This window comes from Dendrobates tinctorius, unplaced genomic scaffold, assembly GCF_039654945.1.
Source record: "Dendrobates tinctorius isolate UK_male_01 unplaced genomic scaffold, ASM3965494v1 ptg000158l, whole genome shotgun sequence".
NCBI classification, from domain to species: Eukaryota; Metazoa; Chordata; class Amphibia; order Anura; family Dendrobatidae; genus Dendrobates; species Dendrobates tinctorius.
In genome coordinates this window covers 22,419,547-22,444,999 of record NW_027361825.1, presented here as the reverse complement: position 1 = coordinate 22,444,999, position 25,453 = coordinate 22,419,547, and the positions used below count along the sequence as shown (strand labels likewise).

The 25,453-nt window shown below is 46.8% G+C and overlaps 1 protein-coding gene across 2 annotated transcripts in view; it reads right to left on the bottom strand.

Moving 5' to 3' along the window:
* The window catches only part of MAP4K1 (mitogen-activated protein kinase kinase kinase kinase 1), a 210,778-nt gene that overhangs the window by 81,011 nt on the left and 104,314 nt on the right, over positions 1 to 25,453 (bottom strand). The window contains exons 1-5 of one of the 2 annotated variants that reach the window (XM_073549099.1): positions 17,466 to 17,522; positions 2,623 to 2,713; positions 1,987 to 2,051; positions 1,502 to 1,557; positions 967 to 1,014 (exon numbers count right to left, since the gene is read on the bottom strand). In XM_073549099.1, the coding sequence (XP_073405200.1) occupies positions 967 to 1,014; positions 1,502 to 1,557; positions 1,987 to 2,051; positions 2,623 to 2,678 (225 nt within the window). In that variant the 5' untranslated portion in view covers positions 2,679 to 2,713; positions 17,466 to 17,522. Of the gene's footprint in view, positions 1 to 966; positions 1,015 to 1,501; positions 1,558 to 1,986; positions 2,052 to 2,622; positions 2,714 to 17,465; positions 17,523 to 25,453 lie in introns of those variants that run through there. The other variant, XM_073549098.1, reaches the window with a different exon arrangement.

Sequence of the window (25,453 nt, the reverse complement as noted above, 5' to 3'; positions counted from 1 at the left end):
TCCAAGCGTGTGACAACAGAGCTTCTTTATTCAGGAACAACCAGGAACAGTATATGATAAGCTTAATAGATCATGAATAAATCATTTATGTGTCTCTATCTGTGCATCATCTACAGTAGGCTGCTTCTCTCATACACAGACACAGGAAAAACTGGAAATACAGTCATATGCTCTCCCTGTGTGAGCCTCTGGGAGATTTTTTTTGTTCTAACTTTGTGAACAGCAGACAAATCTAGCAACTACTCATAGACAGGAATGGAGTTGTTGCACCAAACATATTCCAACACTCTTCCACACAGTATGATGCCCCCACAGCCTCTCCCCACACAGTATTATTCTCCCATAGCCCCACACACATAGTATGTTGCCCAACAGTCCCTCCCACACAGTATGATGCTCCACAGTCCCTTCCACAGTATGATGCCCTCACAGCCTCCAAACACACACAGTATGATGCCCCCAGTCCCTCTCACACAGTATCATGCCCCCACAGCTCTCCATACACACAGTATGGTGCCCCACGCATCTCACTTGCCTTCATTCCTGCTCCTCAGTGATGGAGCTACTCTGCTGTCCATTCACATGTCTAAGACTGTAAAGTGACCTCAAGGTTCGGTGTCTACATGGACAAAATGATATAGTAGGGATCTGATGGATCTCTGATCTACTATTGTGATCAACTGTATCTATGTACAAAGGACATTAATAGAGATTACGTTGGCACCTACCCACAACCTCCCAGGACATCTTCCCAAAGTTGAGATATGACCTTACTATCCTTGGTCTCTAAAAAGATGATTATTTAAGCAATGACTGCACCCATTCCCTATTTTCCCTCAAGACAGATGAAGATCTCACTGTAAGGGTGGCTTTCTTTTTACTTAAGAAATGAGTAAATTTTCATCTCACTCGTCTGTAATTTTTCTGCATTTTGTCAATGTAATAATGACTGCAACTGGCACCAACCTTAATGTCTCTGTGCATCTTCCCTTGGTTATGAAGGTAGGACAGGCCCTGCACAGAAATGTCAACATGGGATTGCGTTTATCATTCCTCTATACGTACAGTATCTCTACATAAGGTAAGAATGCTTTAGTTCAATAGTCAAAAAATTTCGACTACGAAGAACAGAAAGCAGGGCTTGATTACCCCAATTAAAAATCGTTCAAATCATAGTATCCTCATATACATTTTTTTTGTCTTTTAATTATTAGCTATAACCTTGGACAGATATTTGTCCACACCAGCACCACCCAGGTCGGTCCATATTAGCTTTTTTTCTCCAAGTATATCATAAAAAATAAAAGTTAAAAAAATACATCTGTTCACAAAAAATAAGGAAAAGTGTTCGACCCTTATGCATTAAAAAGGGCTCCCTCACCCAATGTTTCGCCCCCGGGGTCTACTCTATTACTGAGCCGAACCTGAGTCGAATCAATTACAAAGACTTCTATTATTTACTAAAATATGACAGACCTTGTATTACTCCATATACACTCACTTGGAGGGTTTCTCTACACACATAAGCAACTTGTGGCTCAGAAAGTGCTCCTGTAACTGAAGAAAAAAATATTTCCATGTTAAACAAAAAAACCCACTTGAAGGAAACCTGTCATCAGAATTTACCCTTAGTGCTTTATTAGCTTCCTAGTACCCTCTTTAAAGAAGTCTGTAGTAGCCCAAAAAATAAATGGAAGTGTTTAAAAACTAAGTTTAATTGTCCCTGTTCTCCCTGCCTTTGATCACCAGACCAGTCTAGGACCGCCGTCAATCAGTGGCATTGGGCACAGGGAGCATGCCCACAGCAGTGTAACTGACATCCTGCCTTGTGCGAAAGGGGAGCAGGATGGTGGAGAAGAAGCCATCCCTCTTCTCCGCCTCCCCATTCTCTCCGCTCACATTGATAAAATGCTCCTAATACCTTTTAGGGGTAAATCCTGATGATATTTTCCAATTCAAAATCTTATAAATATAACCATTCTCTACCTTGATATATGTCTTGGAGGGAACCTCCTCCACAGAACTCCATACAAATCCACAACTTGCTTGCCCTGAAATTTAGAAAAGAAACATCAGTTGTCAGCAATACGAAATTTAGGTGCAAAGAAACATCAGGTGTCAGCAATACAGCTCTGTATTTTATATATGGAGGAACAAAAAGAAACTCAACTGAGCACAATGTCCACATAACCAATAAAGAGTGTTGGAGCAGAGGTTATGGACTACTAAAAGCCGAAAACTAGCTTGAGAACTTGTTATAATACTACACACTTGATTAGGGGCATCTCTACAAGATACTTCCTCTTGAGTCAAGACAATAGTGACCACTGTGGTCGTGATGGGACAATAAGTTAAGCAAACCGTTTCATTATCTGGGACAAAGAGTCAGATCACAACTTTAAGCTGGTATCTAAATTCCATGGTCAAGGAAATGTGACTTGTTGACACCTCTCTTTTACATTCCTGTCTAAAGGTGTCCAAAACATATAAAGTTGTGTTGGCTATCAAATATTATCACCAACATAATAGTTCAAGTGGGAGAAAAGTTCATATGTGGACATACACCAAGTTGTCTAGCCTGGTCTTGGAGACAATGTCTGTTCCATCTTCAAACATCCTCACCTCATATAGCTTCCATAGTATGTGACTATGTTTTTGTGAGCACAGCTCTTCAACATGATCACCTCCTGCTGGATAACTGAGAAGTCTTCATCTGTGAAATAAGTAGAAAGAGGAGAAAAAATTAAGGTTTTCCTTCTGTGGTCATCACCTAACTTTTCCTACCTACGGTCATTGACCAAAATAACGGGACCTATCTATCTACAAAATTTTAAAAAAGATAAAACAAAGTTTCTCCAAATCATTATCTAACACTTGACTGTGGTACTAATACCACCTTTTTTGTTGCATTACAGTGGCGACTCATATGCAATAATCAAAAAACGGAGGACCTGAGTCTATGCTATTTTACAAAAATATAATGAATTTTATTCAAAATATTAAAATACTAAATACATCATATGCAAAGAACACGACATTCAATAAAGTGAGCAAATGCAAATATAAAGGCATGTAAACATAGATTAGTGACATAGTCCAACTATCGTAGCGAAAAAAATCTCTGCTCCCACAGTCAAACACAATGGGTATATAGTATTCGTACCTAAGTTAGTGATACACTCCAATAAAAATTGAACCCCCAAATAGCGAATAACTGCTGAGGCAAAGTGCAAATAGACATAACGCTCTGGTTCCCTGAATGCTGACTATTGAGTATACCTCTATGGGTTAATATGGCTAAAATAGCAGTCCTATGTAGTATGTTAAGGCAGCCCTCATTCATAGGGAACCCACAGGGTTAACTGGGAGTAGACTAAATAGTGCAGTACATGGTTAAAGTAATAAATCAATAATTACCCATCATGTTTGAGGCGTGGGGGCAGGAGACCGGATCCCCGACGCACGTTTCGGTATAAATTCCTCCCTCAGGGGGGCACTCTGTCTCCTGCCCCGACGCCTCAAACACGTATGCAAGTGACAAGTCGTATAGAGGTCTCCGTTCAAATTAGTAGTTGACCACCATTTATTATTATATGGTCATGTTGAATCTACCACAGCAAGTGTTGCAGTCTCTGTCTTTGGCTAACAGGGGAGTCCCTTGTGGGGAAGCCTCTCTATAACACCTACATACCCTAACAGGCCATTTGGACTGATTTTCCAGAATAGACAATTAAAAAAGATCTGAAATAAAATTGCAGTATCAGACTGTGTTCACATGTCCAATTGTCATTTGTTTGTTATGGATTTAATATAAAAAAAACTGGATTTGTTAAAAAACAGAGGAAAAAAGAAAGGATACAAACTTTGGTTTCCATTTTTCACCCATTTGTGCTCAGTTCGTAATGGACCCATTTTTTCTAGAATTTTCATAACAGATGACAGATCCCTTATGATTTGTTTCCCATAGACTTCAATATTAAAAAATACTGATCCAGTTGCCATTCGTTTTTTCTTTTTTGGTCAATGAAAATAAAATTGTGTACTGATTTATCATTGATTTTTTTTTCTAGTTTTCTTGAGTAATTTTCTCGTTATTGGTGGCTTTAGTACTTGCTCCTTATACTCGATGCGTTTTGCGCCAAAGTTGCCTTTTTTATACCTCTTTTTATCTTTCTATTTTTCCTTGATAACTTTACTTATCCAAATGTTTTACACCGATTCATGAAATGCAACTTTTCCCAAATGTTGCATTTTTTTAAGCACATACCAGTCTCCCCATAATGTAAGGTTTCTGGAGGACTTTTATTTCAGGTTGGCTAATTTTTGAGACTTTTTAAAGGATATTCAAATTTTGATGCTAAAAATTGAAGTTGTAAAAAAGAGCAATTTTGATTGTGTGACAAATGTATGAATTTGAAGAATTTGGCGCAAAAAAAAATCAGCAAATACCAAAAGACAAAAAACAGAAATAACTGGACTACTGAACATAGCCTTATGCCCCCTTCTCACATAGCGAGATCGATAGCGAGATCGCTGAAGCATCACCAATTTTGTGATGCAACAGCGATCTCACCAGCGATCTCGCTACATGTGACACGCAGCAGCGACAGGCCCCCCCCGCTGGATATCGCTGATCGTGCTCGAATGTCCCGGGCCATTTTTTCGTCATCGGCGTCCCGCTGGCCAGCGCGCATCGCTGTGTTTGACGCCGACGAGTGACCTCGTTGGCAACGCAGAACTCAGGGATGCAGGCGGGAATCATTTGAAAAGCTGCTGTGTAATAAGGTACCAACGACCGCCGAGGTCGTTACACGGATTGCCGGATCGTTGCTGCGTCGCTGAAGAGATCTGCCTGTTTGGCAGCTTAATAGCGACCGTTTAGTGACGCACCAGTGATCCTTTCTAGGGGAATTGTTGTCGGGATCTCTGGTGCGTCGCTAAGTGAAACGGGACCCTTACATGAGTGATGATTAGAGTTGAGCGAAACGGGTCGAAAAATTTCAAAAGTCGCCGACTTTTGGCAAAGTCGGGTTTCATGAAACGAAACCCGACCCTAGGATGAGGTCGGCCACGAGGTCGGCGACTTACGCGCCAAAGTCGCGTTTCAAAAGTTTGTTTTGCGCTCTTTTTCAGCCAATCAGGATCCATGGACACTGTGGGCAACGTGATGACATAGGCACGGGTCACCACCATCTTTCAGAAGGGCATGCAAGCGATTGGCTTGCTTTGGTGGGCGTCACAGGGGTTATAAAAGGGCGTGCACGCCGACCGCCATCTTACTTCTGCCGATCTTAGCATAGGGAGAGGTTGCTGCTGCTGATTCTGTAGGGAGAGCGTTAGGCAGGGAAGAAGAAAAAAAAACTGCTTCTGCTGCTAGCGATTTTGCCTGTACAACACACCAGTCACTGTGTGTGCAGTGCAAGGGGAGGCTATATTGTGGTGGATCAGCGGTGTTGGTTGTTAGGCTGCCTTCTAAGGCTTCCAGACAGCTGCATTGCTGTTTACCCACTGCTCTGCAAACTGCTTTTTTAAAAGCAATCCCAATTTTTTTTTTGTCCTGCTGAGGTACTGAGCGTGCATTTTTTCACACCATACAGCTGTGTACGCTCCTCACACAGTACCGTGTAACAGCTGTTATCACAGCCACAGTGAAGCTATCTGTGTGTCACTCTGTGAGAATAAGTCGAGGACATGTTCCGTTCTTACAGACCTGCACCTACTAGTTTTGTCTAGCTTTCAAACAGTTAAATATATTTGCTGTTTGATCACATTCAAAACTATAGAGAGACAGCGTGTGTCAGTCCGTATACTTAAAAAACACGGAGCTTGACAATTTTACGTACACCGGACAGCTGTGTACGTGCACGCTCCTCTCAGTACCGTGTAACGGCTGTTATCACGGCCACAGTGAAGCTATCTGTGTGTCACTGTGGAAGGATAAGTGGAGGACTTGTTCCGTTCTTACAGACCTACACTCTAGGGAGATTCCTATTCTGCCCAATTCTACATACACCTTGTAGTTTGTGATACACTAGCCAATTTCTGCCTGTGACATAGCGCTCTGATATTCAGTGGGCCTCACACAATCCAAAAGTGTCCAGTGTCCACTAGTGTGTGCAGAAATTCAAAATCTCCCTTATCCTGTAGTCACTTTTTTCACACCTGTGCCATCGAGCCTGTGACATAGCGCTGTGATATTCAGTGGGCCTCACACAATCCATAAGTGTCCAGTGTCCACTAGTGTCTGCAGAAATTCAAAATCTCTGTGATCCTGTAGTCACTTTTTTCACACCTGTGCCATCGAGCCTGTGACATAGCGCTCTGATATTCAGTGGGCCTCACACAATCCAAAAGTGTCCAGTGTCCACTAGTGTGTGCAGAAATTCAAAATCTCCCTAATCCTGTAGTCACTTTTTTCACACCTGTGCCATCGAGCCTGTGACATAGCGCTCTGATATTCAGTGGGCCTCACACAATCCAAAAGTGTCCAGTGTCCACTAGTGTGTGCAGAAATTCAAAATCTCCCTTATCCTGTAGTCACTTTTTACACACCTGTGCCATCGAGCCTGTGACATAGCGCTCTGATATTCAGTGGGCCTCACACAATCCAAAAGTGTCCAGTGTCCACTAGTGTGTGCAGAAATTCAAAATCTCCCTTATCCTGTAGTCACTTTTTTCACACCTGTGCCATCGAGCCTGTGACATAGCGCTCTGATATTCAGTGGGCCTCACACAATCCAAAAGTGTCCAGTGTCCACTAGTGTGTGCAGAAATTCAAAATCTCCCTTATCCTGTAGTCACTTTTTACACACCTGTGCCATCGAGCCTGTGACATAGCGCTCTGATATTCAGTGGGCCTCACACAATCCAAAAGTGTCCAGTGTCCACTAGTGTGTGCAGAAATTCAAAATCTCCCTTATCCTGTAGTCACTTTTTTCACACCTGTGCCATCGAGCCTGTGACATAGCGCTCTGATATTCAGTGGGCCTCACACAATCCAAAAGTGTCCAGTGTCCACTAGTGTGTGCAGAAATTCAAAATCTCCCTTATCCTGTAGTCACTTTTTTCACACCTGTGCCATCGAGCCTGTGACATAGCGCTCTGATATTCAGTGGGCCTCACACAATCCAAAAGTGTCCAGTGTCCACAAGTGTGTGCAGAAATTCAAAATCTCCCCTGTCCTATAGACACCTTGTACCTTGTTTTACATTACTATATAGTTTGTTGGATTTTGTCTACATTTCTACAAAAAATGAGGAAGGCTGGTGGAAGAGGCCGTGGAATTGGGCGGGGGTTGGCAGCTGGTAATGATGGTGTTGGTGGTGGATCTGATGGTAGTGGCAAGAGCAAAATAGGACCGAATGCAGGAGGTGTTGAGCCTGCGTCATCGTCTGGCTCCATAAGGCTTCGAAGGCTTAGTTTTCTAGGAGTTGGCAAACCGCTTTTAAAGCCAGAGCATCAGGAAAAAGTTTTGTCTTACATTGCTGACTCAGCCTCCAGCTCTATCGCCTCCTCTTCTGAAGTTGTAAAAAGTAAAAGCACTGAGTCGTCATTGGAGGCTCATGTTCATGAACCACACCTTTCCTTGTGTCCTTCACCCCAACCAAGATTGAAGGATGACGCAGGCCATACTACTGATTACTCCATGGAGCTGTTTTCACATACCATGCCTGGATTATCAAGTGAAATGGTGAATTACCCAGGCCAAGATGAATCTGACATGGAGTGCACTGATGCACAGCCGCTGATAGATGATTCTGCTGGTACATTCACTCAGAGCACTACATTGTCCTCGCAGTGTACAGAGCCAGATTCTGACCCTGATGAGACTCAGGTGCCCCTTCCCGCACACTATACCACCATACACGGTGACACAGAAGAAGGTGCACATGACATTGAAGAGGAGGTGATGGATGACCCAGTTGTTGACCCAGATTGGCATCCATTGGGGGAAGAGGGTGCTGCTTCCAATAGCTCAGATGAGGAGCATCCACAGCAGACATCGACATCGCAACAGCTGTTATCTGGCAGGCCCGGAGCACTCCAAAGACAGGTTCGAAAAATCAAAAGAGTTGCTGGACAGCTTGTCCAGAGGGTCAAAAGATCACAGCGTGCTAGGCCGCAAAATGTCTGCCAAAGTAGGAAGAGTGCAGTGTGGCACTTTTTTGAACAAAATCCTCATGATCAGGCCAAGGTTATCTGTAAGAAGTGCGCAAAGACCTTTAGCCGAGGGAAAAATCTGAAAAATTTGAATACCAGTTGCATGCTTAGACATTTAACCAGCATGCACTTGCAAGCGTGGACACAACACCAAACCTCAAGTGCCACATGTGCAACTGATCACAAAGAAGGTAGTCAGCAACGCTACATTGTTTCCCCCACTGTAAGCCCACCGGTTAGCACAGCAGCAAATGTTGAGGTGTCGTTGCAAGGCCACAGCAGTCAGGGAATCCCACTGTTATATCAACGAAATACTGAATCTAGGCCATCAGAAAGAACACCAACTCCATCACCATCATCAACCCTCTCTCAGTCCGCCCTGTCCACCGCTACTTCCACCATATGCAGCTCTCAAGTCCAGCTCACCCTCCCAGACACTATGAGTAGGTCAAGAAAGTACTCAGTCTCTCATCCGCGTACACTGGGTTTGAACGCCCACATTGCCAAACTAATCTCGTTTGAGATGATGCCCTATCGGTTGGTGGAAAGCGCAGCTTTCCGCGAACTCATGGCCTATGCAGTACCACGCTATGACCTACCCAGTCGCCACTTCTTCTCTCGCAAAGCCATCCCAGCCCTCCACCATCATGTAAAAGACCGCATTGTCCATGCACTCGAGCAGTCAGTGAGTGGAAAGGTGCACCTCACAACTGATGTATGGTCCAGTCGGCATGGCCAGAGCCGTTACGTGTCCATCACTGCGCACTGGGTTAATGTGGTGGATGCAGGGTCCACAGGGGACAGCGGTGGTGGGACAGTGCTGCCTAGCCCACGGTATAGGAAACAGTTGGCTGTAGGCGTTCGACCCTCCTCCTCCTCCTCCAGAAGTGAAACCTCGTCCACAGAGCGCAGTCGTACGAGCACTCCATCTGCAGCTGCCACTGTTGCACACGAGGTGTCCCCCTATCGAGCAGCTAGTGGAAAGCGTCAGCAGGCTGTGTTGCAGATGATGTGTTTGGGCGACAGACACACCGCCGAGGTGCTGGCCGAGTACTTGAAGCGACAAACTGAGTCATGGCTGGGCAGTGTACATCTTGAGGCAGGCAAGGTAGTTAGTGATAACGGCCGTAATTTTGTGGCAGCCATAGCCCTTTCAAAACTCAGCCACATACCTTGCTTGGCTCACACCTTGAACCTGGTGGTGCAGTGCTTCCTCAAAAATTATCCGGAGTTAACAGCCCTGCTCCAGAAGGTGCGAAGACTGTGCGCGCACATCCGCCAGTCGCTTGTACACTCCGTTCGTATGCAGAAGCTGCAGCGATTGCTCCACCTTCCCAACCACCGCCTCATTATCGACATTGCAACAAGGTGGAACTCCACCCTGCACATGGTGGAGCGGCTGTGCGAGCAGAGGCAGGCCATAATGCATTTGTGGGAGGATACACGGCCAGGCACTTTGAGAGCAGACATGGAGTTGACAGGTGTGCAGTGGTCGAAGCTGAAAGACCTCTGTAAAGTCCTTCAGTGTTTTGAGGAATGCACACGGCTGGTAAGCGCAGACGACGCCATCCTAAGCATGAGCATCCCACTTATGCGTCTGCTCATGCAAACTTTGACGCACCTTAAGGAGCAGGCGTCTGCAGCCAATGTTCATGAGGAGGAAGAGGAGGAGGGAATCCTTGATGACATTCAGCCATTGTCTGCTCAAGGACCTCTCCTGGACGAGGTGGAGGAAGAAGAGGAGGAGGAGGATGATGATGGGGATGATTACTTAGGGGAGGAGGATGCATCTCGTGGGGCAAGTGAAAATGTTGGCGTGGCAAGGTCTGGTACAGGGTTTGTGCGTGACAGGAGGGATGTGGATTTGCCAGAAAGTGCTCCTCCAACCAGCACTCGCAGTGTATCATTGACACCGGGAACATTGGCCCACATGTCAGATTATGCCTTGCAGATCCTAAAAAGGGACCCCCGCATTGCCAAAATGATGAACGATGACGATTACTGGTTGGCCAGCATCCTGGATCCACGCTATAAAGGCAAATTACAAAACATCATGCCACAGGAGAACCTTGACCTAATATTGGCTAATAAACAAGCAACTCTGGTAAATCGGTTGCTTGAGGCATTCCCAGCACACAGCAGCGGTGATGGTTCTCACACGAGCCGTACGGGCCGGGGGCAGCTTGGCAGAGGTGTTCATGGTGCACACAGCAGAAGTGGCATTGGAGACAGGGGTTTCATGACAATGTTGTGGACTGATTTTTCAAGTACCGCTCACACAACTGGTAATACTGCATCGATGGAAAGTGACAGGAGACAGCAGTTGTCAACTATGGTTACAAACTACTTTTCCTCTCATATCGATGTTCTCCCACACAGGTCATTCCCCTTTGACTATTGGGCCGCTAAACTGGACACCTGGCCTGAATTGGCCCAATATGCCTTACAGGAGCTCGCTTGCCCAGCTGCAAGTGTGCTATCGGAAAGAGTCTTCAGTGCAGCTGGATCAATCCTGACAGAAAAAAGGACCCATCTGTCAACCCAAAATGTGGATAATCTAACCTTCATTAAAATGAACCATGCATGGGTTTCCAAGGATTTTGTCCCACCTTCCCCTGATGACACATAGGGTGACAGAAAAATGGCTTGCTTTGGTCCACCTCTTCCTGGGACTTGACCTATTTCGCCTTTTGCATCAGCTAAATGTCCAACATCAACATATGCCACTTTCTAAAACTCCCTAACTGTGCTGCCTCCCCCCCCATGGCCGGGGTCACCACCTAGCGCACGACACCGTGCGAGTGCCGTTGCCCTGGACAGGTGGGTAGGCCGACTCTTGGGCGCGGGCACTGGCACAGGGTCCCTCATTGTGCAATCAAGTCTCTCTGACGGTGGTGGTGCACACCCGCCGTCAGACACACCGCCGTACTATGAGGGGCCCAGTGCCAGTACCGACGCCCACGAGTGGGCCCCCCTTGCTTGGGCAGGGCCCCAGCATTTGCAATCTTTACCTCTCCCTGCTCCTCCGCTGTGTAAGATGGGCCGTCAAATCCATACTGTGCCTGACACCGTCTGAGCCTGCCTCCTGATGTATAGACATATATTTTGAATGTGTACGCTATCCATACATGTTATCCGGGTATACGGTACCCTTTCTCACCTTTGTGCAATCACGTGCAATCCATACTGGGCCTAACACCGTCTGAGCCTGCCTCCTGATGTATAGACATATATTTTGAATGTGTACGCTATCCATACATGTTATCCGGGGATACGGTACCCTTTCTCACCTTTGTGCAATCACGTGCAAGCCATACTGGGCCTAACACCGTCTGAGCCTGCCTCCTGATGTATAGACATATATTTTGAATGTGTACGCTATCCATACATGTTATCCGGGGATACGGTACCCTTTCTCACCTTTGTGCAATCACGTGCAAGCCATACTGTGCCTAACACCGTCTGAGCCTGCCTCCTGATGTATAGACATATATTTTGAATGTGTACGCTATCCATACATGTTATCCGGGGATACGGTACCCTTTCTCACCTTTGTGCAATCACGTGTAATCCATACTGGGCGTGAGAACGGCTGGCGAGCTGTTAAGCAAGCTACAGCACCTGTGGTTTGCACACGTAAGTTTTTCATTTTTTCAGGAATGACGGTTAGGCCTAATTCCGGAACTGCGGTTGACCTGCACTTACTGGGAAATCATCATTCGCGGGCAATAATTGTAATCAGTGATCCCCATCACTAACGTTGTTCAGCGGGTTATCTGCACCTGTAAGCGACAAACGCTGGCCTTTTCAGTGTAGCGCACATGCAGCCACGGACATGTAAGGGCATGACACACCAATTGGGGCCAATCTCATGTGCCAGAGCCTCACGTGTCCCTCTAGTAAGCCGGACTCGGACCGCGGGGCATGACGGAGTCTCGTTCGTTAACGGAATTAAGCTTGCAATGTGTGCATCTTTTCTGTAGCTGGCATGGTTGAGGTTTCCCAGGTGGAGTCAAATTTAACCGTAGGCTCCACTCCTGGTGGTGCCCTTCTGGACATTCCTTTAAGGTTCAGCTTTGCAACCATACTGCCCACGTAAAACAAACACTTTGCCTTCATGAACGCTGTTTGGAGGGTCATGACTCGTGGGAATAACGCCGCCCAATCAGTTAACCTGCTAGAGAGATCCTTCGTTGCTCCCAAGCATGACATCACACTCCCTAGGAGGAAGGTAATGCCACTGTGGCGACCGTACTCCTGGGGGCGACACAAGTGCACTGATGCCCAGCCACTGCTCGATGAATCTGCTGGTACATTGACCCAGACCACTACATTCCCCTCGCACGCTACACGGCCTGAATCTGACCCTGATGAAACTCAGGTTACCCTTCCCATATACAGTTCCATCTTACATGGTGACAAAGAGGAAGCTGCAGATGAAAGTGCAGGTTCGGCCCACCCGCCATCAGACACACCACCGTACTATCAGGGGCCCTGTGCCAGTGCCGTCGCCAATGAGTGGGCCCCCCCTGCTTGCTCAGGATCACAGCACTTGCAAGGTTGAAATAATTGTGCAGTGAGATGGAAGATGGGGACGACGAGGAGTCCAGACTAGTACAGGGATTCCCTAGCGAGGAGACTTATTTGATTGTTTTCAATGTTGGGACAGCAATTTTTGGGGAGCACTATACTCTGGAGAATGATAGATGGGGCCCACCATACACTGGAACATTCCAAAGGTGGACATCAGACACTGGAGCAGCATTTACAGGGCCCATTATACACTAGAGCATTAGAAATGGGGCCCATTATGTTTGGAGCATTATTTGGGCCCATAAGACAGTGGAGCTTCATCCATGGGGACCAACATATACTGTAGCATTATGTGGAGCTCATCATATACTGTTTCAAACATTATATGGGACCAATGATTCTGTATGGAGAAATAGATGGGCCTCGTCATGAGATGTAAAAAGTGAAGTATTTTTCATTGTACTATACCGCTATTTTGGAGCATGATGAGTTGTGGTATGTGTTAAAGGGGCGCTCTTTCGCCCAGGGCACATGAAAACCTGGAGCCAGCCCTACCCCCCCTCAACTTTAGCCAAATAACCCCCATTTTTCAGTGCGTAACTTGTATTATGAAGTTAATTAAGGTTGACAAGCTTAAGTAAGAAGAATTGATGCTTTTGGCATTCAAATGGGCACTGTAGGTGTGTTTCCTGTCCTCCTCTCACTGCCGACTTTTATTCCCCATTGACTTACATTGGGTTTCGTGTTTCGGGACGACCCCGACTTTTCCCTATAATCGGCCGATCTTGCTCGACCCGACTTTTGGAAAAGTCGGGTTTCACGAAACGAAACTCGACCCTAAAAAACCAAAAGTCGCTCAACTCTAGTGATGATCAGTCAATAAATGATGTTTAGGTGAGACCCCAAATGTCAAGGTTCAGTAGAAGATAAGTAGGAGGTCTGTGGGACACCAGTAGATGTAATTTATGCTCAGTGCATAAGTGTGTACACAGATTATACTGATAAATATCTCCCCTTACCTCACGGTATGTGTATAGACACCGATGGGTGTCTGCTGCCTGCTGAAGGGCGTGGAGGAGCAAACTTTGATAAGTAAGTCATATGCCAACCACAAAAAAGTTGTTTGTTCTATTAAGATGAAGATTACATCAAAATTTTGAAGCTGATAATATTAAAAACTTTAGTTCTGGAAAATCCGGTTACTTTGAAAGATTAGGTTAAAAAATCTTCCAACTACGCCCACGTACAGAGATCCCCTTTCATCTGCAAGATGATGGTGTCTACCATGGCCATCTTCCCTGTGCAGAGATGTAGCATGGAGTGGGATGGGGAGGGGAACAGTAAAGTTGATGGGAGTGCAAAATTTTGCACTGCACATGGATCAATACTGTTTTTCTTCATTTCCAGAAGCTGCTTTTATGTTTTTACACTTTTTTTTTAAACCTTAACTAGGGTTATGGCTAAGGTTAAGCTTAGGGCTAAGGTTAAGGTTAGGGCAATAAAATTGGTATAGGAAAAAAAAATAAAAAGCAAAACAATAAATAACAACATCTAACTTTTTAGTTTAAAATTTTATCCACAAGCAGGAAAAATCAAAGACGGCGAAGTACGAACAACAATTATATCAGCATGAATTCTGGCTCTCACAGACCTGTTAGTTTTTCTTTAAGAAGCCCTCCTACTCTGCACTCATTATGTAAATTAGTTGCAACTGATTGAACTCGTTACCTGTATAAAAGACACGAGTCCACACACTCAATCACACTCCAACCTCTCCAACAAGACCAAAGCGTTGCCTAAGGACACCAGGGACAAAACTGTAGGCCTACACAAGGCTGGGACGGGCTACAGGACAATAGGCAAGCAGCTTGGTGAGAAGGCAACAACTGTTGGTGCAATTACTAGAAAATGGAAGAAACACAAGATGACTGTCAATCTTCCCCTGTCTGGGGCATAATCCAATATTTCACCTCATGAGGTAAGGACGATTCTGAGAAATGTCAGGATTCAGTCCTGAACTACATGGGAGGACCTGGTTAATGACCTGAAGAGAGCTTGGATTACAGTCTCAAACATCATCATTAGTAACATATTACACAGTCATGGATTAAAATCCTGCAGGGCACGCAAAATCTCCTTGTTCACACCAGCACATGTCCAGGCCCATTTGAAGTTCACCAATAATCATCTGGATGATCCAGAGGAGGCATGTGAGAAGGTCATTAGGTGAGACTAGACCAAAAAAGAATTTTTGGTATCAACTCCACTCCCCGTGTTTGAAGGAAGAGTGATTAGTACAATCCCAAGAACACCATCCCAACTGTGAGGCATGGTGGAAAAACATCATAGTTTGAGGGTGCTTTTCTGCAAAGGGACAGGGCAACTGCACCGTATTGAAGGGAGAATGGATGGGGTCATGTATCGCAAGATTTTGGCCAACAACCTGCTTCCCTCAGTAAGAGCATTGAAATGGTGTCATGGCTGTGTCTTCTGTGGCACCCCAGGAGTCCGGTTGCCACAATGGCATTGCCTCCCTCACAGAGGGGTGATGACATGCCTGGAAGCAAGGAGTGGTTCCCTGACCAGATAACACTTACATCCAACACTTTTCCTGACTCCAGACCAGAAGGTGGAGCTCTAAACCCAGTTTCAGGGGAGCATCTGGAGGCACGTTTGCCCCTCTCCTATATACTGACAAGCTCATTACCTTAGAGAGATTATTCTCCTCATAACTGAAGAAGGTCACATTGACTGAAACGTCATTTTTCGTGTACTACAATAAACCTCCTTGCAAATACCTTTAAGTTGAGTGCTAGGTTTATATTTGTTGCTTTAACGGTTTGGGAACATAACCTTAGCACCTTCTTGAGTTGTGCTCACGGTGTTTTTTCTATATGGAGGAGGGGTTAGGCAGTCTGTGGTGGGGACTGGAGGAGTGAGGAGCTCGTCCCCAGACTAGAGTTGCAGTCTGAGTCAGAGAAGAGTTATAGAGGAAGAGAGAAGTGAAAGAGAACCTGGAGGGTGGAGCTGTGACCAAGCTTACCCAAGAGTACAGAGCTAGAAGCCGGAAGCAGGAGTCCGTGGCTGATGGGTACAACAGTCCCAGCAGGTAAATCCGGAGGGCAGGGGATTGCAGGTCTCATGGCCAAGCAAACACCCCAAGGCACAGCAGCAGACCAGAGCCGGAGCCACCACAAAGGGGTGACACCTGCAATAGGCTCAAGCTGCCTGCCATACGGGCAAGTACTTCAGAACAATAAGGAACAGAGGACTGAGCATAGCTTTAGGCAGCAAGGTCCTCAGAAGACAGCGCAATAAGGAGGCCTCAAAACCCATCTGGCCTAGTGGATCCTATGTTGCTTCCAGACTCACTGGACCTCCATTGTCATCTGTAACTAGTGCCCCGGCCTGCACTTCAAACCGTGAGTAAAAGTGTGGAAACTGCACCCTGCTGTGTCCTCGGAGTTATTTACTGCGCCATCTATCCTGCACTACATCCGTCATCACCATCTTTAACAATATAATTGCCCTGGGACTAAGCTCTAACTGTGGAGAGCTGTATCAACTCTGCTGCATCACCTTCAGCCCCAGCGGTCTCTTTAAGCAGCGTCGGTCATTCTTGTCCGAGTACCACAGGTGGCGTCACGAACCATCTCTTATAAACTTTATTTCCCATTTAATTATCATTTTTCATTGGACGCCCAGGGCCACTGACCGGGTCACTGCTGCCGTGACACATCCCCTTAAGAAACGGCCCGGTACCAAGTATCCCCACGGCCCTGGCGGGCACTCCACTTCCTGCATGACAATGTCCCAAAACACACAGCCAGGGCAACTAAGGAGTGGCTCCATAAGAAGCATGTCAAGGTCCTAGAGTGGCCTAGCCAGTCTCCAGACCTGAACCCAATAGAAAATCTTTCAAGGGAGCTGAAACTCAATGTTGCTCACCGACAGCCCCGAAACCTGAAAGATCTTGAGAAGATCTGTATGGAGGAGTGGGTCAAAATCCCTGCTGCAGTGTGTGCAAACATGGTCAAGAACTACAGGAAAAGTCTTAACTCTGTAATGGCAAACAAAGGTTTCTGCGCCAAATATTAAGTTCTGCTTTTCTATTTTATCAAACACTTATTTCATGTAATAAAACGCAAATTAATTGTGTAAAAACCATACAATGTGATTTTCTGACTTTTATTTTTAGATTCTGTCTCTCACAGGTGAAGTGTACCTATGATAATAATTACAGACCTCTCCACTCTTTGTAGGTGGGAAAACTTGCAAAATTGTCAGTGTATCAAATACTTATATTCCCCAATGTATATCTCCTGGAATGGGAATGAGCTGCAATGCCAGACATTGCCTACAGACAGGAGAGGTGCTGATACTGATAGAAAGCAGCTTTGTTTTTCATAAGTAAGAGATGTCCTTAAATGTCAATAGCTCACCAAGCAGCAATGCAAGAGCAAAATTACAAAGTTGAAAGCAGTCTAACCTTTGCAGATACGGCCTCACAAATTCTGTTTACCATGAAATTAACCACAAGACAGCAGTCAGTATTTAGCAGTGAGATAAGCTGAAGTCCTGCACATTAACAGCTACAGATTGTGGATATGTGGGCGAGTAAATATCAACGTAAAAGAACAATACAGAACAATAAATATTGCAGGCAACATCACTCCTGAGAGTTGATCACACCAGAAATTCCACCCACCTACAAAATAGAGGAGTCATTTAAAGGGGACCTTTCACTCACCATAAATATCTATGTTTTTTACCTGGTGTAATTGCCGCTGTTCTCCTCAATCCGGTGATGTTTTTATTTTGTTCCTGCTCCTCTCCGTTCCTGAGATATGGTCTCCTCTTACCTATAAATAAATCTAGTCTTGTTAGCCAAGACCACACCCAGTTGGAAAAAAGACTAAATTTGTATGCAAGGAAGATGAGGCCATATCTCAGGAACGGAGAGGCACAGGAACAAAAGAAAAACATCACCGGATTCAGGAAAACAGGGGCATTTACAACAGGTTAAAAAAAAAAAAAAACATTACATATTTATGACAGGTTACAGGGTACTCTTTAACGGGTAATTTTCAGAAAATCAGATTTCAAGGCTGCCAATAATTCCAACTGTCACAATTATTCAGATAAAATGTTCTCAAAACAGGGAGTATCCCAAGCTGAAAAAGGGGTTAGGTGTATGTAAAGTTTGCCAGTATGTGAATGTTTTTGGTGGGTCGGAGACAATCCCAGGATAATGTAGGGATGGGACTTAAACATCAATGTGTTCTCAGCAGTAAGTATGGTATCGATGGAGTCCATGAGCTTGGATCACCATTGATTTCCAGAACAAGTGTTATAATATTCCACCACAGAGCTTCTCAAAGAGGCAAGGCCTGACACTGAGGAAGGGGCCACATTCAGCCTTGAAGATTATACTGTTGAGGAGAGGAGATAGAAAGAGATGCTATTAGCAGAAGTGGACAGAGAAGGCACTGTAACTCAAATCGCATAGCAGCCAGTAGGACCTGCTCCTAGTACTGTGGAATCAGCCCTGCAGAACAGGCCATACAGTACTACTGTGACCTTAGCAGCTGACAGTCCAGGGCAATACACAAAGTTACCCTCCTCTGAAGCCCCCACATGTCTTTATGCTGGGAGGGATGAGGAAGATTTACAGAAAATAATAATTCTTTTCCCTGATGAGATATGCCCCACTAGGGACCAATCTACATAGAGGAAATGCAAAGGACAAGTTTCACATTCATGGCCACGGGAAGATGAAGGTTCTTATAAGGGAGTACCATGAAGATTTCCTTCAAAGTAACCGAAGTATCCTTGCTAATGTTCTATAGGCAGAGCAGTCTGATGAAAAGGGGTGAAGACCTACTGAGGCTCGGTGGGGCAGAAGATGTCGCTTACAGTCGCCAATCTGGTGGCAACTCCTGCCGTTAAGGAGCCAAAGCACCCTCATAACAATGCCAACCCAAGTGCTTACCACAATGTCCCATTTGGGGGAATCAGTGAGGAAGCCACAGTTGTGTCCACAGTCCCTCCAACATTAGCCATTGTGTCTGTTAACAAACACTGCCTGCCCAGTCAGCACAATACTCTCCCATTAATGATCATGCCCTTTCTGCTGAAAGACAGAAGTTACAAATACTGTCCTGGACATTTATCACTTTCTGTTCCTGTGTTCCCAGATGATACCTCACATATTTCATATTTTTTTTTTTTTTCACTTTAATATCAGGGTGCTGCTAGGCCCATTGTCTTGTAAACTGTGATGCCTGTTCACATGGGATGCATCTTGATAGCGCTGGGCAGCCTGCCTGATCTAATAGAAGGGCATAACTAATAGGCTGGTAACCTGGATGCTGTGAATCTCCACTGTGTGAACAGTGCTACATACCAGTCCTCATTGTGCAATCATATACTAAGCAGCCACCCCCTCCATCGATTGGTAGGTAGTGAGTGGCTGTCTCATCAGTATTTTTGCACCTGTGTCACTGCCATCTTAACCACATGGGCCTGCTGCACCCTGAAGTGCATTTGGCTGGAGGCCTAGGCAGGTAAATACTTTGCTGCCTTTTTTTCTGCTGTTTTTTGTATTTTTGGAGGATTTGAGTCCTCTTTTAGTTGCTGTCTATTTATTCCTGTGTTCCCAGATGAAGCAGCAGTCAGTGATGGTGTCCTCTGCTGGGACAATAACGTCCTACTTATTTTAATGCATTTCAAAGGCCATGCTGCACCATAAAACATGTACAGTATATATAAGGCTTGGTCCACATTGCATTTCAGCCACACATTCATGACTATGGCGGGGTTCCGCCTGAACCCTTGAAAGCTGGGTTTCGCACATGCGCTCATTGAATCCACAGACTTCAGTTATTGAACGAAGTCCAAAATAAGCAGCTTTTATTCGACCATATCTGCCTTTGGAGTAAAAATAAAATAGTGTTTGATAATTGAAGTTAATGGCTCTGTCACTTCAGAGTAATGTTTTTTTCCTGTTCACATGAAATCCCTGATGGATGAATGCATCCAGTTGTTGGCGGGTGCGCAGGGGAGCACACACTGAGGAGAGGCTTGTGTCGAGCTTCACAATTTGGCTCTGCCGCTGAATGGACTAGGGGCTCAACGGGCAAAACCGGTGACCGCCCGCTGCCGCCAGAAACGTGACCATGTGCTGGGCGGGGAAAGCCTGAAGACGCAGTGTCGGCCTCCGCCGCCATTCATCATCTATCGGACTACAGGAGACTAAAATACAGCGGAGTCACGATAAGTTAAAGTTTATAGTGAGACTGTTGTGTTGAATCACATTTATATTGTTTAACCTGTCTTCTCCCTTCCTGTTATCTCTCTGCGAGGAGTTAATTATTGTTAATTAAACCGCACTCCTGTTAACCCTTGCTCTGTGCCTTTGCGATACTGCATCCGTTTACCTACTTTACATTAGGCGTAGTCGGCAAGATGCAGTCCTTGAACGCAGAGGCAGCAGACCAATCCATTATGAGTGCCTCGAGGTCTAGCTTGCCACTGAGGGGCCATGCTCAGCAATCTCCCAAAATTTACTGGCAGTAATATAATGCTGTGGGACTGGACCGAGCGGGTTAAAAGCATGTTGAGAATGCATCCCATGACCCCTGCTATGCAAGCGAAGATTGCTGTGATGGCCCTGGATGGCAAAGCTTGGTGTTCCATGATGTTTTCTCCTCCCCATGAATGGGATACTCTGGACAAGGTGATCCAGATCCTGGAACAACGTTGGGGAATTACGGATGCGACTGTTTCACCATGTCCAGAGGGAGGGGGAGTCTGTGACTCAGTACATTAATACACTGCAGGAGGTGAATGCACATATCATTAACGGGATTATGTGGGAGCTATAGGAGTGAGACCCCCTGATGTAATACTGAGGGATAAGTTTGTGGTAGGCCTCAGGGACGCGCCTGCTAAACAAGCTTTGCGAAAGCGCCTGCGCACTAAACCGCATATGACCTTCCAAGAAATAGGGGCGGAAGCGCGTGTGAGAGAGCAGGAACAGGGGGACAGCAGCCTTGGCAGGGATAATCCGGAGCAATGTGGTACCTAAACCGCCCGTGGCTGAACCAGAGTGGGCCCAGGAAATCCGGAAGGAAATTTGGGATATGTGAGAAGAGTTGTCCAGCCTTAGAAGCTTGCCCACCTTAGCCCAAAATACGTAGAGAGAAAGGAGTGTATCAGTGTTTCGCTTGTTGGTCAAGCCTCATCAGGGAATGGGAGAGCCCCGTGCAGAATGGTATCTGACTTGTTTCAAGTGTGGGCTCACTGGACACTACGTCAGAGGTTGTGCGAGACGGGGACGGTCCCTACCACGGCAGCCGTTAAACTAGTGGGCTCCGTGGCTACGGGACACAGCCCGGAGCCTGAAAAACTAAGGAGGAGAGACGGGAGTCCCGGAGGTTTAATCTCTACAAGCCCTATCGTCTGGGCTGAGGTGAATGGGTGAGCAGTTCATTGTTTAATTGATACCGGATCACAAGTGACCACCATGTCAGAAGCTTACTTTAGATGTCATTTTCCAGAAGTGGCGTGGCTGGAGTGGGGCCCGGTGATCAGACTGACGGCAGCCAACCAGTTTCCCATCACAGTCGCAGGGGTGGTCTGGATGGAAAATAGAGTGCGTGGAAGAGATGTAGGCCAAAAAAGGGTCGTGTTGGTCACCGGGGATGTTGGTGGCGGGCCTGTGATGGCTCTCGGGATGAATGTACTGAAAGAAATTGGATCTCTCTTGATAAGTGAGCCGCAATAGGCCTTTTTGGACCGTTGGAGCCAGCCAATGCCCCAAAGAAAGGTATTTGAGCAACTGATTCGAGCTGCCCAGGCTCAGGAAATGTCAAGCAAAGGGAAATTTCAAGGAAAGGTGATGGTTCCTGTAGCTGCTAAACTTACGCTACCGCCTGGACAGATGGTATTTATGATGTCAGTGAGAGTCTGTATGCCCCTCGAGGGGGTGAAGGTGCAGATAGAGTCGACATCAGTGGATCAGGTACCCCCAGGACTCCTCATAGCTCGGACATTAGCCACAGTCCATGACGGTAACGTTGCAGTGCAGTGCGTCAATCTGGGAGAAGATAGCCTCACCCTTTCTCCTAAGAGTGAAGCGGCTCAGGTCCTGGAAATGCCAGAAGAATTAGTGCATCTGGAGGTCATGCAGTTGGCAGTAATGCAAGGGGATCCCTGGACCCTAGCAGTTACAGTGACACCGGAGAACCCATCTGGATGCACAACGGAGGGGCGCCGAATCTTGGAGCAAATGCGAGCAGAATTGACGGGACTTTCGCCTCAGCAGGTACAACAGGTGGAATCTGTGCTAGAGTGATATCACGAGGTCTTTGCCCGTCATTAAGATGACTTTGAGTGCACTCAAGCTATCACCCACGAAATTCCTACAGGAAGTGCTGCACCAGATCGGGAAAGATATTGGCATATACCTCCTCAGATGTATAAATGTGGCACCCCTGAGGCTCAGTCGCCACAGAGGTACTGCACCTTTTCCTAAGGTGTAGTGCCCCACCACCTAGGTAAGTTGGGAACTCCTTTCCACACTCCAACACCTGCATCCCACACACAGGATAGTTCAGCAGGACCACATGGCGGCTCCATGCTTAGAGGGTAGCAGAGCACCTTTGGTGGGTCCTTGCTTCGTAACACGAGATGTACTGGGAGGTGGGTGGAGTTGAGATATATAAAAGGTTGGGAAGGCTTAGAATTACAGAGGAGTCTGGAGAGTCAGTCTGACAGAGGGTCAGAGAGGAAGGAAGCCACTCGGGAGGAGTGGGGATCCCTGGAAGAAGGGATGGAGGAATGAGTGCTGCAGCTGCCTCAGTGACCTGAGCCAGCTGGCACGGGAAAGAAACAGAAGGAGAAAGACGTAGAACTGCAACCTAAGCTTACATAAGAGAGAGAAGGAACAGCGCGGAACGAAGGAGTAGGAGAACAGAGAGGAGTTGTGGGTTGGAAGAGGAACCCTGCCTATAGGTTCTCAGCGTAAGGCCGGGGCCCGGTCCCCGAGGTTGTATGGACACTTATGGTTCTACAGCAGACACCGGTGGAGTAGTTGGCTGTAAATGCACTACTCCCATCTAAGACTTGGGACACAACAGCAACCGAATAGAGAGCCAGGACTCTGGAGAAAGGAGTCTCCGATAGAGGCTACAGCTGTCTGTCATACAAGTAGAGTTGTTAGGAACTTCTGACAGGAGGAACTTCAGAGTACCACGGTACTGGAGTTCTTCACACTAAAGGCGCAATAGAGGAGTCGTTCAGGAAAGGTACATGTTGGCGGAGTGTTGGAGAGGAGAAGCCTAATTTGCCCGGGAGGTTGGTTGAGTCTCTGCCCCGGAGGACACGGCATGGAAGCGGGCACGAGTGGTTACCAAGAACTGTGAGTAAAGCATTGAAACTGCAAGCCCTGGTGTCCTCCATTCCTTCTTGCGTTCGCCAGCACTGCTACATTCCCTGCGCCGGACACTACACTATCAAGGTGTCCCCACATCTACACTGCCCTGGGACAACAGCCCTGCCTGTGGAGGGCTATACCACCATTGCTGCATCCCACCATCTGTCCCAGAGGATCTGTCTGCAGCGTCGGCTTAACATCTTCCTTGCCGAACACCACAGGTGGCGTCACGAACTATTCAATTCCATTAACCACACACCACCATTGACATTGGGCGCCCAGGGCCATGGACCGGGTCACAGCTGCCGTGATACTTTCTCCCTGACACCGGCCCGATACCGAGTACCCCACTGCCCTGGGACTGGAGGGCAACCCACAACACACCATCAGCCCCAGAGGATCTGCATGTAGCGTTGGCTTAACATCTTGCTTGCCAAACACCACAGGTGGCGTCACAAACTATTCCATTTCATCAACTACAAACCACCAATGATTTGGGCGCCCAGGACCGTGGACCGGGTCACCGCCGCTCTGATACATCCCACTGACACCAGCCCGGTACCGAGTACCCCACAGCCCTGGGACAGGGCGACCCATAAAGAAGTAAAGGAGATGCTGGCTCACATACTGCAGACCGGGGTCATACGGGAAAGTGAGAGCCCGTGGGCAGCACCCATTGTTTTAGTCCGGAAGAAGGACGGAACTCTGTGCTTCTGTGTTGATTACAGATCACTGAATGCTTGTACAGTGCGGGACTCCTATCCATTGCTCAGAATTGAGGAATCACTGTTTGCCTTGGGAAAGGTGAAGTACTTTTCATCCCTAGGTCTGGCCAGCGGGTACTGGCAGGTGCCCACAGCTGAACAAGACCAGCTGAAGATGGCGGTCTATTGCCTGAGACTTTTTGAGTTTGAGTTTAATAGGATGGCCTTTGACCTGACCAACGCCCCGGGACATTCCAGCGGTTGATGGAGAGATGCTTGGGAAACTTGAATTTTGAAGCAACACTCATTTACCTCAATTACATCATTGTCAACACAGCCACCTTTGAAGAACATCTTCGGCGACTGGAGAAAGTGTTGAGTCGGCTGCAGAGTCATGGCCTGAAGGTGAAGCCTCAAATATGTCACCTTTTCCATAAGCAAATTGAGTATTTGGGACATATTTTCCCATCTACACCTTTGGCTTGGGACAGCTCATAGAATCCCACGGTCTGCAGTATCACCTCTATGCCGATGACACGCAGATCTACCTATCTGGACCCGACCTCGCCTCCTTACTGACTGAAATCCCACAATGTCTGTCTGCTATCTCAGCCTTCTTCTCTGCTTGCTTTCTCAAACTGAACATGGACAAAACAGAATTCATCATCTTTCCCCCATATCACTCTACCCCTCCACCAGACCTATCCATCAATGTCAATGGCAGCTCTCTTTCCCCAGTCCCACACGCTCGGTGCCTTGGGGTGATCCTAGACTCTACACTCTCTTTCAAACCACATATCCAAGCCCTCGCCTCCTCCTGCCGCCTCAAACTCAAAAATATTTCCCGGATCCGCTCATTCCTCAACCATGAAACCACAAAAACACTAATGCATGCTCTTATCATCTCCCGCCTCGACTACTGCAACCTCCTACTCTCTGGCCTCCCCTCTAGCACTCTGGCACAGCTCCAGTCCATCCTACACTCTGCTGCCTGACTAATCCACCTGTCTCCCCGCTATTCCCCAGCCTCCCCCCTATGCCAAGCCCTTCACTGGCTTCCTATTGCACAGAGGCTCCAATTCAAAACCCTAACCATGACGTACAAAGCCATTCACAACCTGTCTCCTCCATACATCTGTGACATGGTCTCTAGGTACCTACCCGCACGCAACCTTCGATCATCTCAAGACCTCCTTCTCTACACCCCCCTTATCTCTTCTTCCCACAACCGCATACAAGACTTCTACTGTGCTTCCCCCATACTCTGGAACTCTCTGCAGCAACACATCAGACTCTCACCATCAACGGAAACCTTCAAGAAGAACCTGAAGACCCACCTGCTCCGACAAGCCTACAGACTGCAATGATCCTCGGTCTACTGAACCACCGCACAACCTGCTCTACCCTCTCCTACTGTATCCTCACGCAACCCTGTAGACTGTGAGCCCTCGCGGGCAGGGTCCCCTCTCCTTATGGCGCAATGTAAATGCATAATAATAATAATAATAATATTGTATCCGGTGAAGGAGTGCGGCCTGCGTGTGAAAAGATAGTGGCTGTGCAAGAGTAGCTCACCCCAACAGCAGTGAAAGATGCGCGGGTCTTCTTGGGGCTTACT